We start from the raw sequence: 19,260 nt of genomic DNA, 5'->3' as shown, positions 1-19,260 counted from the left end.
AACTGGTTTTGCGAAATCAGATATGCACATATATGATGGCGAAGCGGATATAATTTTATTTTATGACTATAGTGAGAAAACATGTCTCATGTTCTGTTGACAGTCAGAACAGCAGTGGAGAGAGAGAGAGAAGGGCATATCCTTCTGACACCCACCGTAAAGTCACAAGAGCAAAAATGCTTTGACCCATCTTTAACAAATATTTTTTTCCCCCTTTCTCCAGATAAATTCTACCACCAAAAAAAAAAAATTATACGAGATATTATATGAGGGGCAAATGACAAAGGAATATATTTTTGGCGGTATTGTACTTTAGGATAGGTGAAATGTTCAACCAATCATTTTGAGTACAGCACACATGCTTCTATTTACATTCAGATCCAAGTTAGAAGGAACAAAGTTTAGGAAGGCATAAACACATGGAAATTTTAACAAATTCCAGAAGTGATTGATCATACGCAAAACAATTATGAAAATAAACTGATTTTCAGAAACAAAAAGACCCGATATTTGAAAGTATTTCGCCCATATAATGTCACACTTCAAGAAATGAATTTTATCACATGACAGTATTTATAAATCAATCATTTTCTTTTATTATATAAACTCAAAAAAAAAAAAATAATAATTTCTTTCTTTTTTATACCTGGGCATAAATAAATTGCGATTATTTAAGAGGCACATCCCGATCACAATTAAGCAAGACACGCAAAAAACACGTCAAAATTTCTTTTAAAACAACCTGATGTTGAACCATTTTCTTCAGAGTAGTCCTCTGTGTTATTTATCATATTAAGAGAAAGGGTTATTCACATCCCCCATTCCTTTGCGTCGTCTTCGGTGATGTCGCCAAATTGCCATAGGTTCGCTCTGTTCTTCTTCGCAGTGTCCTGAGCTGTTAGGTACTCATTGACAATCTTCTGGAACTTCTTCTCTCTTCTCTTGTCGACGAGCAGATATCCGCTTTCGACAAGATTTTTTCCTATGTCCGTCTCTGCCTCGTCCGACGTCGTCAGCGTGACGTACTGCGTCGAACCAACTTTGAATTCTGGGTTGAGTAGTAATGGCACGCCGGTCGTTGCTTCATAGAACGCGTATTTCGCATCGTCCGCACTGTCTGGCTGTGATTAAAAAAATCAAACAATTAAATCGTCATTTCTATTAAGCTTAATGTTCAATTAAAATTAACAGAGGAACAAAAAAAAATATATATATAAAATAAAATTTAAAAAACTTACGTCTTTTGGAACATTAATGAATGCCAGCTGATACTCTCGAGCCATTGGCGGGAGACTCTGGTATGTCGATGGAAGAGCTGCCAATTGCGAAGACTGTGTGACCTCCGTCTGCGAGAAAGAAATTTGAGAAATAATAAGACCACCCAATTTTCGGAAAAAGCCTTAAACATATCACACGGTACTTAACACACATGCACTCACGTTTCCGTAGTCGATATAAGTAACTATAACAGATTTCCCATCGATTTTATCGACTTTCGCTCTGTACCACTGACCGTCATCGGAGAATATGGCGGCGCACTGCTCGTTCTTCCTTGGCATGTAGTTCCCAGGCACGGGAGGCTTTGTTGAGAACTCGTGTCTCAGCTGTTTCAGCATTTCAACCAGTTTAGGACCTGAAGACAGAGAGGGGCAGTGATAAAACCTCGAGTTAATACTTTGCTGTAACGCCTGAAGGGTGGTGTTGTGTTTTAGGTAAAGTTACTTACCATCTTCATCGAATTGCGCAAAGAACGAAAGATCAGATCGGACTTCTGTAACTTGAGCCGGTTTTGGATCGTATTTTCTATCGAGTTCCTCTTCCTTGACATCGTGTTCAACTGGAGTGAAATTTTCCCAGATCTGTGGAGAAGTTATAGAGATGAAAAAAAAAAAAAAACCCCAAAAAACATTGCGGAGAATAAAAAAGAACCAAATTTTCCAAAAGATATCAATAATATCAGGAATGATGTAAACAAAAGCTTTTCAGACTGTTTGGCCACCAAGATTACTTATTTTTGTATTTACAAAACATTTCAATCTTTGGCGATTGGCATTTTGAAGGAGAATCGTCAGTTCCTCTTAGATATTGTTTTATTCTTAAAAATGTGTGGGTTTTTTTTTGTATTGGCCTTACAAATCTAGTAGTTAAGTGTTTTAAAATTTTAACAAAAGGAAAAACTTTTTTTAAAGAAAGTTATCATATAAGTATATTTTTATATATGCCCCCCCCCTCCTACTTATGCCAGAAGCACGAATGTGAAATGTCCTTAGGAATAAAAAAGAACATAGGAAATGACATTTGGATGTCATTTCCTCTACCTATACTACTCTATGGAAATTTTCCTAAAATTTTTTGTAATGTGTTTCAATATAGATAGAAAAATAAGGTATCCAAACCAGCTGACCGAAAAAAAGGAAAATTTACACATTTGTGCTTCTGGCATGCGGGGGGGGGGGGGGGGGGGGGGGGGAGAGATGATATGACAATATGGTTCCCAGCTCAACTGGAGCAATGGCTTAAACTGACAACAGTGAATACAGCTGGGACAGTGCGCATGCTTAAAAGGTTGCTTGCTCACCCCATAATTTCCTTGATCACTGACAGTTTATCGTTCTATTCACTAATCAAAGCCTCATACACCATAGCACATGTTGTGAAGGGGGGTGAACTAGTCGAAACAGAAAATCAGAGAAACTAGCGCACATATTTGTTAACGTTAGAATGAAACAAAGACCACCACAGTAATGCATCACAAAAAAGTCTGTAGACTTTTTTCATACAGAAGTAAAAGGATTCATATTCGTGCACTCTTGCAAATTTTAAATGTCTCACAGTACCTCGGTTCGATCATGGTGCGATTCTACATCAATGAGTTCCATATAGTTTTATGCTTCAAGATATCTTACAGAAAAGCTATCTAAATTAGCTTCCCCACTCCACTCCATGGTAAAGAATTTTTTGACCCTTCGAACCGATTTAAATGTATAGAAAATTGCATACAGAGATGCTGCTGTACTCTAATTTTCCTTGTTCCTGAGACATGGTTTTTTTAAAAAATTTCAATAACAAAACAACCCCTTGCAATATGAATGGCATATCCTAAATCTACACATTGTTTGGATAGTTTTTCAACCGGTTCACCAGCAATTCACGGTCAAGGGACTCTCCCTACTACATTGTATATTTAAAGTGATAAAAATCTTCAATAAATTGAGGTTTGGGGGGGGGGGGGGCTCTGTTTGACAGAATGGGTCCTGTTGATCCAACTATTAAGATGCCATTGTCTTAAAACAAATTAGGACCGCACGTATGTTGAATATTTTTGAGATGAATGAACTTCCACAGAGAAGAAACAAAATAATCTTTCTGTACATTTCACATACATAAGGCCAAATGGCAAAACATGAAACACATGAAGCACAAAAAAAGAAAAAAATGTGGCTGGCACCTTCTAGCTCTATACACTACTCCCTATGCCAACATCACATATCTAAATTTTCCCCATATCTGCTGATGCCGTAATGGCATATATCAGTCAAAACTATAATGAAAATATTAATCTAGAGTGGAGGATGGTGCAGCTTGCCTCTTGAGAATCAATGCCATAAAAGTAATATGAAAGTGTGAAATAGTATAATAGGAAATAACAGAATTTTTCAGGTGAGATATCGGATGATTCTGAAACAGCAGTCTCACCAGAACTGTATGGTACCAGTCCTGCCTGTATCTTTGGGGATAAGAGGTTCTTATGACTGGGGGATGCACAACCTCAGCCCCCCCCCCACCAGAAGGTATTCTGGAAGAAACGTGACAATGCACACACAGAATATGCACCTTGGCTGACCATATTTAATTTGGCAATTACTCGAGATGAATAAATCACACGACTAATTTATAAGAAATGAAATCTTGATCTCTGAAATTAGGGAATAATAAAAATTCAAGTAAGCTTCAGTGAAAATACGGGTATAAAAATAATCAGAAATTTATTTTTAATAAAAGTTCGAACAGCCAAAATTACAGTAAAACATCAGATGACTCAGAAAATACAGGTCCCAGCACACACGTTTCTGGCCCGCAGAGTGAAAAGGTTATGCACCCCCAGTTCTTTGATATTTCAAATTGGAGGTCAGCATTTGAATGTTACTGTGCACCAGGCTTCATCTCGATAAAAGTAGGCACTATGAGCCCCCCCCCCCCTCCCGACTAAGAATCTTTGAAAAAAAAAAATATCCACTTAATACAAGTATTTTCTGAAGAATCACCACGACTGAGCAAAACTTATAAGCTTGACATTGAAATAAAATGTTACAAACTTACTTTAGATTTTTTACTTTTAGCATCTGTTTCTGCTTGCTGCAAGGCTCTGAAGTAGGCACTTCTTTCAGCAGTGACGTGAACTTCCGCGAATCCCTCCTGCACCAGCGACACTGAGAGATTGTTACTGTCAACCCAAAGCCATCCAATGAAATTCCCAGCCTTGTCCATGGCTTCGATTTCTATTTCAACCTATTTGGAATCGAAACAAGAAAAATGTTTTATTGGTCATCAGACTCACATTGCATGCCACAGCGAATTCAATCAACAGAGTACTATATATATTTTTAGAATTTACCTCTCTCTGCATGCACAGATCCTTAGTATAGGCAAGAGCTTCATCTCCCCAAGGTTCACCTTTCATCGGGCCACTCTTCAGGTCATTCCTGCTCGCCCTTGCACAATTTATACCTAAACCAGAAAAAAAAACATTACTGAAAAGAACACATTCATGGTCCGAAACACTTTAACGAAAGGAAGGACAGATTAAAGTCACCTGCGAGTAGGAATGTAATGAGGCAATTCTCTCTTGGCACGTAAAGTCTAAGGCGCGAACCACTGGCAATAAATTCAACGACGGCTTCCATGCGGCCTGCTCTTTGAAGGAATGGAAGAAACTGTTTCGATTTGTTTAGATCCTGTGAATGGATGGAATATTGTTGCATCACTGAGTTGAACATCAATAGATACTAGTGAGAGATGCAGCTAACAATATATACAATGAAACGAGAACTACTACTACCAACCCCGGAAAGATCAACAACACGATGGGGAGGAGAATCTTTTTTGCTGTGCAGCCCTTTACCAGACTTCTGGGCCTTCGTCTCAGCTGCGAGAAGCTCTTCGTAATGGGAAGACCTCTGGTGATCGTTCGCACCATACTTAACGACCGTCGCTAGACCTTTACTGACAAGTGCCTCTGCTACATTCCTGTAAAGTTTCAGAGAGGAAAATTAATGTTTGTCAGCAGAACATAAATTGCAAAAGCAAACTGAAACCTCTTGCAACTCGAGAGGAAGAAGGTACTACTCACACTCCTCCGACTAAGACAGTGCAGCAAACCTTCTCTGGAAAATTATCCCGGGCCGGTTGCGTGTAATCGATGGTGATGTTGACTTTCTTGCCGATCAGCTTCTTTCTCAGAAACTCCCTACCTTCGAACATGTATGGGATGTCGTACAGGGGACGGACCCTGCCTTTCTCTCGTGGGGCCTCGTTGTTCTTGTCGTCCAGCCTTGGGGGTCGGATGCTGGACAGGAATATCTTCTTGATGCTCCCGTCACCCAATTTAACCATGAGAGCATCAGCGTTGATGACCTCAACAACTTTACCTTGGCACTCACTGTCTTTTGTGTCTGTCACCTTCGTCACTTCCTTGAAGATTCTCAGACGCTTCTCTTTTGCTGTCCTGTAATAGAGAGCAAGAAAACGAGATATGATTAACAACAATTGTCATCAGGACTAGAACTTGCGGGGGGGGGGGGGGGCGGCGGCGACTGCTTGGGTGGCAAAATTTAAAGGAATAGTTTTAGGAAGGAACAAAAACACCATTATAAGATTTTCAAATTTTGAAGTTGTGGGGGCAGCAAAATAATGTTTCCCCCAGGTGGAAATCCTAGTTATGGCAACGATTTTCACCATCATTAAACTAAACTTGAAACAACATAGAGATCTTTTTCTGTCTCGATTGATTATCATGACATCATTAGGTTATCACATGCCTAATGTGTCATCAGAGTATCATTTTGTGTGGTAAAGAGCATCTGGGACATGACAATGTGTTGTTTGTTGCAATACAGAGTATTGGAAGCGGAATCTGGAACAATGGCAACAAGTCATTTTGTGCAATAGAGCATAATTTTTTTTTGAATCAAACACTGCGGTGTATTCTTTATTTTTCTAGATTGTCAGTTTATTTAGTTTGATTTTGTCACTGGATTTTTTAGGACTTCCATTGCTGGATTTGCAAGATAAATGTTTTTCTTATTGCTCTCAACTTTCTAATTTTCATTTAACTTAAGTTTTATTTTCTCGTTCTCATTTCATTTTCATTGTACTTTTGCCAGGTTTGTGATCCTTGTTTTTTTGTTGATAACCAATTTCTTTGCCACGTGCTCATATAGGAAGGAATAATTGGTTCATTGTTTGTTTCCCGCTATTTTTCATGTTTTTCCCGTTTCTTTAATATAATTTTGAGAGTTTTTTGGGCATTAGTTAGCAAACTTTTTCCCGGGTATCCTCAGTAATTTTTTTCTCTCATTTTGGGTTCTACTGTTTTAGTGTTAGTGAATACAGATAGTTAGCTAATACTAATAAGTATAAATTTTACTTTGTATCTTAATACTTTTTTCGGGGTATGTTTCATTGTTTATATAAATATTTCTTTCTCGTCATTTGGTGTTGAGCATTTCATTTTACTTAATTTTTTCGTACAATCTTTCACATATATTTTGCATTACAATGTAATTTAAGATATTTTAATTTCCTGTCAACGTTTCTCCTATTTTTAAGTGTTATCTAGTTTTTCGCAGTAGTGTTAGTATGCCTCGACTTAGATTAGTGATGTGTAGGGCTTGCGAAGGAAGGTTCCCTGATTTAGGGAGATAGTAGCTGATAGTTTCAACTGTAAGGGGTGTTTGGATAGGGCAAGGTTACACTCAAAGCTGCATTAAGAGTAAGCGTAAACAGTCCTATCGTTAAACTGATATCCAAACGGCATCAGCACCCTCTGTTTAGATGTGTGCCTGCTGGCCTGTGATTGGCTGCTAGCATAGGGTGGGAAAGCGTCATTTCCCATAATGCATTTCCCCATCGAAGCGCCATTTTGTTTACTTACTCACGTGAAGACTCTTGGCTAGGTTGGTTAGCTATTGCTCGTGGTTATTTTGGCAAATTTTTCATCTTTAAAATTATAAACACAGACTTTCTGAGGGCCAACTAAAATTATATTTATTGAATAAGTCAGCGTGCATTTGATGGGTGTAAAATGAACATGAATACAGGTGTTCACAAGTATAGATTTAGCTGTTGAAGTGTCAATAACATTGTTATTGTTACTGAGTGATTTATATTTTTATGCACAAGTACATCTCCTATAAAGTAGTAAAAAATGTACGCTTTAGCGGGAATTAAGATTTTTAGGTTCTGTAGCAACAGACTTTGAAAAATAAGTCAAGGTTGAAATCAGGATAACGCGATCAAGGGAAGGGGGGAAGGAAAGCGTGGGAGCCATGGCATCAATCCGCAAGTTTGACACATCAAACTTCAGATGGCGCTGCTATCAATTCCGCTGCCTTTAACATTGAGTAGGTACGCTTAACTTTCAAGTGGCTTTGGTTACACTCGAAGTCAAAGCATTAAGAGAGAGTTAGGGTTTTAGAGGGCCTTGGTTATTACAGAGCCACCTGTCGATGAAGAAGCAATCTCCATGAACAACAGTTTAGAGGGTGAATGGGTGGTTGTGGATGAGATGGGTAGGGGGGGGGGATAGTGATAGGGGTTTAATCATCGACGATTTTATGGTTAGGGAACGGGGAAACAGTGTGTAGGGATTTTTGGGGTTTTGCGTGCGGTTGTCTTCTTGCGGGGAAGATTAGCAATGTTCGAGATGTTTTTCATCACAGAAAGTTACCCTTGCGGGTAATCTTGTGGGTAGGGACAAATCAGGTAAGAGCAGAAATTAGTTAGACTGTCAGAGAACCAAGATTTAATATCTGCTGGGGGGGGGGGGGTTCAGATGTGGCAGTGATTACAGTACTGCTAAGGGGTAGTAGGGATATAGGACTGACTTAATACTAATCCACCAATTCAATTTAGACCTTAAGGACATTTTCTCCTCAGTTGGGTCATGTTCTTGGAGCTTCCCGCATTTACCGATAGGTGGCTTTTCTTTTCCTCAGCCACCTTGTTGGGCATTTTGCCTGTTGTGGCTTTGTATTTGTATAACATATGAAATTTGGAGGAATGGCAGCATGCTATTTTGGTAAAGGATCATGTGTCATTGAGAAGTGATCATGCATTATTTGGAACAATCATACAAATACAAACGCCATAATGGCAAATTGCCCAACGAAATGGCTGAAAAACATGCCCATGAATAATATGGATGTCAAATACAACTAAAATACAGCCACCCAATGTAAAAGCATAATTAAGGACAATTTTTCTAGAGAAAAGAAAAACATATTTGGCTCCTAAAAGATTTTGCCGGTGACTTAATTTCTTTTTCTATATTTGTCAAGTCTTGTTCTTAAGCGGTAAAAGCTGAACATGCTATGTGAATGTTTATTCACAATGCACTGAAGGGAATTTATTTTCCTGCTATGAACTTCTCATGAACTCGCTAAGACAGCACATACAAACTGAGGAGGTAAGCATCGAGCAAAAAACTTTCAATATCATAGATGGGCAATTAAATCACATGGAGGGGCAGTTAAATCACTCTTGCACATCATATACTCATACCAATCGGTGGTGGGAGTATAAATGTCTATTTTTTAGTATAAGCTTAGTCCAAGAGCTGAACAACAATCATCAAAACTTCCCAAATCGGATTTAATGTGACATTTCTAAAGCAAATCAATCAACAAGGCACTATATAATGTTTCTTCACCTTTCAGCCGCTTTTAACTTTTCTGGTCCACCGGTAACGAATGCCAGGCTCCAAGGGACACATTCGGCAAATCCTTCACTCACTAATAATTCAGCGATGTTACCATTCTGCATAAGTGAACAAAAAAAACAAAAAAAAACTAAGTATGAACTGGATATGTTTAATAAAAGAAATTGTTTTGAAGAAATGAAAAAAAAACAAAGTTTACTTACCGGATGCAAAACTGTACCATAGAAATTTTGATTGACAACACTTTCTAGTATGACTTCTACGTCCCGCTGCAATAATCTACACTCTGTGAAGAATTTGGCTTCTTCGCCATAAGGCTCAACTGGGTTGCTCGCTTGTGGACACTGCAATCATAATACGAAAGAAAAATAAAAAACAGATTCATAATACTAATGCGAGATCAGTACTGAACGCAATCACAGAAGTTACTTGAACAGCTGGAGCAAGCACAGATTTTAACATCCCCGTATAATATAGAAGTTAAAGGGTGAATTCTCGGCGCCTCCACTAGCCCAGTACTCATCAGCTCCCTCCTAGTTGCAGCCCTACTTTTACTGCCAGTGTCGTGACAAGATCCCTCCAGTGTCATGAGAATATCCCTCCAATATCAGCATGGATTTCATGATGAATAAATCCCATTAGCGTTATGTATCTCCAGATATTCGATCCACATATGCAAGAGGTATCAGAGACATCTTCATTGGTGACAAGAGTGGAATTGCTGAGATCATTTCCTACACCAGTGTTTCTCAAAGCAGACACCACCCCCCCCCTTACGGAGAGATAGAATAGTCTGGGGGGGGATAGAAGATATAGATATAGGTATAACATAGAATCCCATGGGTTTGTTTGACTTTCAGGAGGGGCGATTTAGAGCAAAAAGTTTGGGAACTGTTCTATACCAGCGGTTCTCAACCAGTGCTCTGTGGAGCCCTTGGGGCTTTGTGTGCACTTACTAGAGGCTCTGTACAATGCTCAAGGAAAATAAAATATGAATCAGTAAATTTGATTTTAAAAAAGGCCATGGGGACTCGACCATATAAATTATTGTTACGAACTATAAACGACAGATGGCGCAATTCTTTATCGCAGTCTTCTGTTGGCAACGAGAGTTGATACCAGTTTCGGTTTATCGGAAAAGGGTGCGATTGGTTAGAACATTCTAGAAGGTCCCGCCTCTCTAGACAGTGGTTCCCACACCTCTGTACGGTTGCGCCGCCAACTTGGAAACTGTAAAATAAAATTTTGTAGAACATTCTATTTCTTGAAGTTTCTACCAGGGTTATAAATAGTGTGGTGCTCACAAGGCTCGAATAATAATAAGAGAGAGACTGGATGAAAAGTCTGTTATGATTTAACTTTGCGAGAAAGTTGTTAGCTCTCTGATTAGCTTGTAAATACATGTAAATTGCTGTTCTGTAAATAAATCTGTGTTTGTCCGTTGAACTGCTTCTTGTTTTGCAATCTTGAAGACTTGTGAAAAAATTATCCAGAACATTATATATGAAAAAGGCTTTGAGAATAAAAAAGACGTTGAGAGAGCAGCTGTCTTAGACTATTTGTAGATTGTGAGATCAATGCTAGAGCTGTGTTGACATTTACAGGAAAGCAAGTTTAGACTGCATAGAGCTGGTAGACTAATTTCAATAAATTTGATTGGGTCAATCAGAGGGCTGTGTTCTCCCCATTTAGCTTTTAAGATATTACTAGCTAAATTACAAGTCTAAACCTAGCCTTCCCTATTTCTACCAGTACAGCTCTAGCCTTTGTTTTGATGGCTTCCAGGCAGCTAAGCTATATTTCCCTTTTCCATCGCCACTAATGATTTCTCTCGCAAATGTGGGAAAAAATTTCTGGAAGACAAAAAACTTCATCATAGCTTCTTAGCCAAGAGCTTGTAACGGGAGTTTTTTTGCCGAAGAATATTCTTAGGTGTTCTCAAACTTAGCGGGTCAATTTCATCAAGACTACCAAGGGTAAAAAACAGTGATAAAAATATTCTGTTTGATCCAAAAATAAATCCATAAAGTCTATAGTCAGTTTTGCCTGTTCATGCTTGTAGATCACACAGATAGGCTTGCTTTTCATGGACAGGCGATTTCAAAACACAAAGACTAGCAACATGCTTGGCCACTTTCTGCAGAGAGCACACACCTACAACCGATACTGACATAACGTGAAAATTCAAGCGATTCCATTTTTACTTCAGAAAATGGAAGATCGGTGGCAGCATGGACATGAAACAAGAGCAACTCAACAACATAAATGTGTTAGGGATACGCATAGAACAAATCATATTCAGGCATGTGATTTGTTAGAAATTCCATTGAGGTGCACGTATGATTAAGCAGTAGTAGCATGCTTGGTGAACAGCTCTGCAAGTAATAATCGACTAATAATTATGAAACACCTCAAACTTAAATGAAAGAATGTATAGACAGCAAATAAATCAGTTGAGGATAAAGCAAAATATGCAGTAAAAAGCAAAGCTTTGCAAAATAAACACATTGCAGAACACAGATGTCCTTTTCGTAAAAAAAGCACTTACTTTGATTCCGGACAACGACAGAGTTATGTAATGGAAGTCTGGCAGCAGCACCACCCGCATTGTACTGCCATTTCTGACCCATTCAACAATGGCCGGAACGGGCTTCTGATTCAGGGAGTCCATCAAGTACCTTGGATTTTCGACCGTCCATTTAACGTCCCTGACATGTAGGGCATTCGCAGATGTGTCATGCTTGCCCTTGCTGGCTGCTTTAGCAGAGTCTTCGAGTTCTATCAGCTTCTGATGAGCGCTATGAGAGGAGAGAGAAAGAGATAAATAATAAAACTCACTTCAGGTTCATGTTATTTTCACGAGATATTTTCATTTACACAGGATGCAAAGCTGCCAAATTCGGAGGATGAGAGGTTTTCCTTTGATCATTTCTGTTGTAGCACAGTAATTTTCTACACACGAGGGATAATTAGACCGAGACCTACAATTTATTGCAGATTACAAATAGCAGCCTTTTTTTTATACTCAGAAAGATTGGTGCGCTAACTCCTCAATGTGAGACTCCCTGTGGTGAAATTTTTTTTCTGTGGTCATGTTGCAGTTTCTGCGTTAGGATAGTTTCTAACAAAGATGAACCGGGTATCGAACTCGCAGCAGCTCTAAACATCCTTTGGTACTTCAAGCGAGTATCTTATCAGTAAATATCTTATCAATCTGGGCTACCACACTCTACGAATGAGAGGTTTTCGTGTAAATCGAATCCCATATAAGCAGATACAAGTCATCTTGCTAATTTCAGATGCTGAAAGGCCGAATTGATGCTGGCTGGATGGTGAATTTTATCTTTCGCCCCCTGAAAACAAATTCTTTTCATTTCTGATTTGAAGCAATGGTGACAATTTACATTATGCTTATTGCTTTTTTCGGGGATCAAAAATTAAGTATTTTTTCATAGAAAACTGTTTGGAAATAATTTTCCCCCCTAAAAGTAGAGATTTTTTACAAGCACAGTCAAAATTCAAAGTCATAAGAATTTTCACGACAGTCTGGTAGATTTGGCAGCTATGAAGATCATTCGAAATAATATTGCAGCCAGAACATGAAAGACGTAATTCAAGATGCTGTCTGCTTTGCAGGGACACGCAACGAGTGACCGCCCATTCAAAAATAAATGCTTTTATATTCATAAATTTGATATCTTTCATTGATTAATGAATTCACCAGTTATCCCAAGTCGAATCATCTGAGGTTGATTGGAGGTTATTATATGGAAGCCATATTGTGGACGGGAGACACCCACCTCATAGTTTATGTTAAACAACATGACATCATGTTGATGGAAGAGCTCCGGAGGATATGCTAATGAGATGCGACTATCGGTGATTCAACGTAACGTCAGCAGCTGGTTGCATATATAAGGTGACGGAGAGATTGTCTGGGGCCCATTCCAAGTTTACCTGCAGTCATATACTTCTCCATTCGTCAGTAGAGTCCACCTGGGAAGCCGAAGAGTCCACCTGGGAAGCCGAAGCCTCCACCTATGGGCTAATTCTGCTGTTGTCTGCCTTTCCACTCTAGCTGTTTACTGATCGTAAAGCTATAGGACACGAAGAATTGGTTGACCATCCAATGAATGATCAATTGGCTTCAGAATATATAGATCTGCAGAACACTGGACACGACTACACAATTCAATGATTTAGTCATGTTAAATTTCAATCAAAATTTGTCAAAATTTAAATGTTGAAATTCTTTCAATTAAAATTAATATTTTTGAGTTCTATCTTGACTCCAATTGCACTGGATTACATTCTGATACTCATCAAGATCCCGGTTGTGACAAGCGGTTTGTCATAGCTTGAGTAATGACTAGCTCTTCCCCCAATCAGAGTAAAAATGATTCAACTTACTCAGTCGGTCTGACTCTGTCTCTCCTAACTTCGACCAAACCTTCAGAGACCAAAGATTCAGTCACATTCTCGCCAGTCATATCTAAAAAAAATGTAAAATAACAATAACAACTGCACCAATAATCAAAGCAACTATAAGAGGGGCATGTACATGTTATGATAAATGTGATAAATTTGTTATTATGCATACTTACTAATCGTCTTGGTAAGTTTGTATAATACCTAAACGTCGTCAGTAAATTTGATAAATACTAAAAAAACTAACTTTTGTTGGAGGTTATGCATAATAACCACAAGTGAAGTTTGTGAATTAGATAAGTAATTAAAATTTATCACCTTTAACTGTGATTATTAGAGCCAGGAAATTTAGGCAAAATGCCATAAATGCCTAATTTAGCATAGTTTTAAGTTTATTAGTGAATTTCAATGGCCATAATCTATACAACTTGAAAAGTTTGAGCATTGAGAACAAAAGAATTGCTGTTTTTAAAATTTTCCAACTCTCTCTGTACTAATTATCAGAAAGCACCAGCACATTGGACTGCATTGTATGCGTATAGCTGACTGATGACTGTCCCAAGGGAGGTCATCAACAAACGTCATGGCTCACACAAGGCGAGGTAGGAGCAGACAGGGCTCTGGGTCCCATGTTGTTCTACTGATATTACCATTAATGTACTGCAAACAACCAAGGCTATTTATTTTACATACATATTTAGTATTCAATAAAATTGACCAGAATATATGAGTTTTTTGGGCACTGGTGTTAGCAAACTTTTTCCCGGGTATTCTCAGTAATTTTTTTTCTCTCGTTTTGGGTCCTATTGTTTTAGTGTTAGTAAATACAGATAGTTAGCTATCTGTATTTACTAACACTAATACTCACTATATTTAGTATTTACTTACTTTACTAATACAGCCCAGGGGTGTATGACAGATGCAACTACACAGGGTCCTGCGCTCGGAGTCGGGCTTGAAATTAGTTTGACTTGCATTATAATAGTTATTATAAACCATAATTAAAAGAGTAGACTGATTAAGTGCAACCAATTTTTCAGCTAGTTTTTGGGCACTTTATACCTGTTTTAGTTATTTTTTCCATAAATTATAAATGCCTTTTATAGTGCCTTTTTGCCTGCCTATTTCGACCATTTTTTAGTGCCTAAACTTCTGGGATCTAGCGATTATGCATTATACCCTAGTATAATTGGCAAATTTCATATAGATATGAAAAAAATTCCAAACGAGTCTAGTATATGTGATGAATATATAATCAGACCAAGATACAATAACAAATTTTACAATCATACCGATATAATGATACAACCCCATGTATGAATTATGATGCATAATTTAACATATAGTATGATTTATCATGTTTACCAGATGCCACGCTTGGGAATTTCGCATAATCGCCGATAAAAGTGACTTTCTTTAGCACTTACTAAATGTTCCAACAACACTTGGGTACTATGCATAATTGATAGTAAGTGATTTAGGGAAATTTATCTAACTTGCCAAAATGCTCAATGATTATGCATAATAAGTTATGTATAATAACCAGAAGTATCACATTACCGTACATATTATTAAATACAGAGATAATCACCTCGTCCAAGAAATAGAGTTCCGAATTCCCTGTCCTTGCTATCACTGCTGCTCTTCTCTGTGTTAATGCTCCTGTCAGGAACGAAGCAGACTTCTTTCCCAACCAACTTCTTTCTGAGGAATTCTCGAGCTTCCCAGGCATAAGGCTAGAGAGAAATTAACAAAAAAATTATATTGCTTAATTCAGCAAAAATGAAAACAAAACAGATTCAGAACCAAAATATTTTCGGTACCTCGTCCACTGGTTGAGGATTTTGAGGGGAATTATTCGCTAGTTTCGGAGCGATGACGCCAGAAAGTTTTATGGTCTTCTCTTGTGGAGGTTTTCCTCTTGGCTTGTCTCGGATGATGATGGTGTCGGCAGATTGGATCTAGGAACAATTAAAAAAAATACATATATTACTATACGTGTACGCAGTATTTATGGTTTTGCCACCTTTCTCTAACTACAGTCTATTGACCACTCATTTCTCAAATTTGCAACCCTAGGCTGTGAGCTGGCTCAGCCTGACCCTGTAATTCCACCAAGTCACTCTTTTTGTCCCTGCCATGCCCCAAAGTAGAATGTTTAGCACTATTCTGCGACGAGCCCTCAGCTGACTGGAAATGTTCTGCGGTAAAAATCCCCAAACATGTAATAGTGTTTTTTTACACTTTTTCTTAAAATTCTTCCAAATTGTGTTCTGCAGTAGCGCTAATTACTCTGTGACGTACGTGTCAGATTTTAGCACATTCATTGGGCCTTGCCATGCTTACACTCTCTCCAGAACACCGACTTGGTCCTTCGCTCTCTAGATCATTCCTTCAACCATTCACATGCTAGTACACTTTCCAGGTCACACCTATTCCCACATGTGGTTCTCAACCTTTGGAAGCCTGCAGCCCAGTAAATTTTTTTTGTGTAAGTGAAAAACTTGGTCAGGACCACAACTAACGGGAAATAAATGAAACTGAATTACTCATGGCCCGGCGGTTGAGAAACACTACCCTAGGTCGCTCTTTTGGTTGCTCACATGCTTGCACATCCTATAGGTCATTATTCTTTGATAACTCACTGACTGGACCCTCACTCTCTAGGTCACTCCTTTGGTCAATCATTCTTGCACATTCTATGGGTCACCTTTATTTTTACATGCTCTCTAGGTCATTCTGCTCCCATTTCCATATGCTCTTCTGGTCATTATTTTCATTACTTACCACCTAGGACCCTCTCTCCTTTGGTCATTCACATGTTTGCACATTTTCCAGGTCACTCTTCATATGCTTGCACATTCTATGGGTCACAACTATTTTTACATGCTCTTTAAGTCATTATTTCGGTTGCTCACTGACCTGGACCTTCACTCTATATGCCACTCTTGTGTTCATTCACATGCTTGCACTTTTTATAGGTCACTCCCATTTCCACACGATCTCTAGGTCACTTAGCTCCATTTCCACGTGCCTCTAGGTCATTTTTTTCGGTCTCCAATTAACCCAGTTCCCCTTCGCTCTCAAGGCCAAAATACGATCCTTAGGTCGCTCCTATTACTACATGCTCTCGAGGCCATTCTTTTGGTCTTTCATTGACCTGCCTCCCCCCCGCTCTATAGGTCACCCCTGTGGTCATTTATATGCCTGCAGGCTCTACGTCACACTCCCATTCTTACACGCTCTCTAGGCCACTCATGGGACCGCTAATAAATTTCGAACCCTTCGCCCTTTTGATTACATTTTCTTGACCCCCTCACTCCTCTCTCAAATTGCTGCCCTGAATTCAGCCCCCCCCACACTTGAAGTGAATATGTCTATTGTCAACCCTTCTTTTTGGGAGACGCTCAATCGGGGGGGGGGGGGGAACTTCAGTTTCCACCTAAGGGGCACCCCCCCCCCCCGAGTCCTAATTTCAAAATAATTTCTTACCAGGCATATGGTAACTTTTATTCTAATTCGAGATTCAATAGAGACAAAAGAAAATATCCATAATGACCATCTGTGGTCATTATGGCTATAACGACCATTGAAAGGTGTTTACTGGTGGGGGAAAAGAATGAGTGTAAACATCCAACTGACCTGTTTAACGACGCCGTGGATCAAACGTGGCTGCTGGGGAGTTGTCATTATTGGATTTGTTTCGATTAATTAATTGAAATAAGAAACAATTCAATCGATTAATTAATTTATTAATTTTCAATACCGAGGGGAAGGTTCTCGATCACGATATTTAAAATCTAACAGTTGTATATCAGACGACAAGGCAGGAATTATCGCCCTTATAAACCAGACGACATTGTCTCAAAATTAAATTCAGGTATATGGTTTTTTTATAAAATACTTCTGCTTTTATATATAAATGTAAAAATTCTATTCAAAGGGATAAAAAAAATAAAACAAAAAAGGATCAACAATAATAGAAAAGAAACAAATCCAAAGGAAGCAGTTGGTTTCTCAGCCCCAGCGGCATGGAAGAAGTAGCAGATGATGTGGCTACCGGGCTGACTGGATTCGATGAACGCTCACACGTGTGGTGTTCAACCACATCTAGTTGCTTTTCTATTTAGTAACCATACGTCCCGTTGTACTTATCCACTAGTTTTTAGACCATGTTTTTCTAGAAAAATACGGAAGTCAGGATTCCAAATACGGGACATTGCCGATTATCGCCATAAATGACTCTAAATATAAGTAAATTTGTCAATTATTGTAGAAATCACTGAAAAAACTCTAATGGCGGTAAACGAGGCATTAGTGGATAAAAATTATTCCACGAAATAGAACTTTTAACATAACAAAATAAGACGCTTAACATAGGCAGGGCCGGTCTCAAAAAAAGTAATGCCCCGTGCAAAATAAAAATTTGGCGCCCCCAATTCCAAATGTGTGGGGTGCGTGACATGAATAATAAAGGTAGTGCCCTACAGCAGTGTTTCTCAACCGCCGGGCCGCGGCCCAGGACCGGGCGGTGAGCGATTCGCAGTTTCATTTATCCCATTAATTTCTCGTTTATTTGTGGGTATGACCAAAGCCTCCTAGATACTACTAGGAGGCTTTGGTATGACCGGGCTTTTCACTTACACAAAAGAGATTTACACGGCCTTTTTTTCCCCCACCTCGCCGCCTCTTCTTCAGAAATTTTTTTCTCCCATCGCCCTCAACGTAATCTAACCCTATGTTATATCCATTATATATCCTATGCTATATCCGTAGCTTCTACCGCCCCCCGGAACATTCCATCACCCCTTGGGGATCGTTAACGCCCACGTTGGGAATCACTGCCCTACAGGCTCAAATCGTCTCAGCACACACTGATAAGACAGGGGTTCTTAACATTTCTGCAGTCACGACACAAAATCAACAACACGATCAACTTTGCTACCCATTGGTCAATTTTCGATTTGAAAAATGTTTATGAAATATTTCTGATTAATGTTCATTTTTCGAAATTAGTGAAATTGGTCTATGTCTTCATTCTTAAGAAGTGGGGCAACAGGGCCTGAACCCAGGGCCCCGAATAAGGGGCCGTTTACGTATTACGTAAGCAAATTTTTAGCCATTTTTGACCCCCCCCCCTTGTCAGCAAAAGTCAGCAAAATGCTGACCCCCTCGTCCCCTTGTCAGAAAAATTTCGTCATCAGCTCTGCCTCCTCTGAATCCTAACTCATATTTTCATAAAGGGTTGTTGATGACGTAAGCATTATCCAAACCCCCCCCCTCCCCAGGGCCGTCTTAAGAGTATCGTGGGCCCCCGGGCCAAATGTTTTTTTGGAGGCCCTACCTGGTAAATCCTATAAAATTTAAACCGCATCTCATTTTTATGAGGGCCCCTCTTCTCTTGAGGCCCCCGGGCCGTGCGTTAAGACGGCACTGCCCCTCCCCCCTTGTCATCAAAAGTCAGCAAATCGGAAAACCCCCTCCCCCCCCTATCGATGATGACGTAATACTTGAACGGCCCCCAAGACAGGGATCGCGAAAAATTAATGAAATTTTTCATCATTTCTGAAAATATTTCGCTTTCGTGAATTTATCATATATTTTGCGTAGTAATTGATAAAATAATAGTAATTTTTTTTTTCATTATTTCCTATAGTTCGTTTCAGGTAGGGTGACCATACGTCCCGTATTTCCCGGGACAGTCCCGGTATTTTCTCTTTTTTTTGTCGTCCCGACTTTTTGGCAAAAGTGTCCCGGTTTTTCCCGTATTTCACACGAAGCCTACTTGAATTTTTATTCTTTATTGAAGTCGAAGATTGAAATTATTTTTCAACTCGAATTATTTTATGATGGTTACAACTATATATGGGATATTAATCTCCCACATTTGCCTT

General features: G+C 39.0%; 1 protein-coding gene across 1 annotated transcript; it reads right to left on the bottom strand.

Annotated features, from left to right (window-relative positions):
• Nucleotides 1-572: 572 nt before the first annotated feature.
• Nucleotides 573-17,434, bottom strand: Tudor-SN (Staphylococcal nuclease domain-containing protein 1). The gene is made up of 16 exons (XM_089252397.1): nucleotides 17,009-17,434; nucleotides 15,190-15,327; nucleotides 14,958-15,102; nucleotides 13,349-13,430; nucleotides 11,487-11,736; nucleotides 9,142-9,282; nucleotides 8,930-9,036; nucleotides 5,351-5,725; nucleotides 5,064-5,247; nucleotides 4,814-4,955; nucleotides 4,616-4,728; nucleotides 4,321-4,509; nucleotides 1,727-1,859; nucleotides 1,440-1,633; nucleotides 1,239-1,346; nucleotides 573-1,121 (listed from the first exon to the last, which is right to left on the bottom strand). Exons 1-16 carry the CDS (start codon nucleotides 17,054-17,056, stop codon nucleotides 810-812), a joined length of 2,661 nt encoding a protein of 886 aa, XP_089108523.1. The 5' UTR covers nucleotides 17,057-17,434; the 3' UTR covers nucleotides 573-809.
• Between the last annotated feature and the right edge of the window lie 1,826 nt (nucleotides 17,435-19,260).

The sequence above is a fragment of the Pholcus phalangioides genome, unplaced genomic scaffold (assembly GCF_987345545.1).
Source record: "Pholcus phalangioides strain wild (caught in Gottingen) unplaced genomic scaffold, Ppha-v1.0 ptg000028l_1, whole genome shotgun sequence".
Classification (NCBI taxonomy): domain Eukaryota; kingdom Metazoa; phylum Arthropoda; class Arachnida; order Araneae; family Pholcidae; genus Pholcus; species Pholcus phalangioides.
The sequence above is the reverse complement of the archived record's forward strand: the minus strand, read 5'-3'. Positions and strand labels throughout refer to the sequence as shown.

Bases quoted from the DNA above. Each gene is read 5' to 3' on its own strand.
- Tudor-SN (XM_089252397.1), bottom strand. From the start codon at position 17,056: ATGACAACTCCCCAGCAGCCACGTTTGATCCACGGCGTCGTTAAACAG. The intron at 13,431-14,957 runs GTGATTATCTCT...CATTTTTTTTAG, and splicing joins AACTCTATTTCTTGGACGAG to ATATGACTGGCGAGAATGTG. The intron at 4,956-5,063 runs GTTGGTAGTAGT...ATCCATTCACAG, and splicing joins GTGTTGTTGATCTTTCCGGG to GATCTAAACAAATCGAAACA.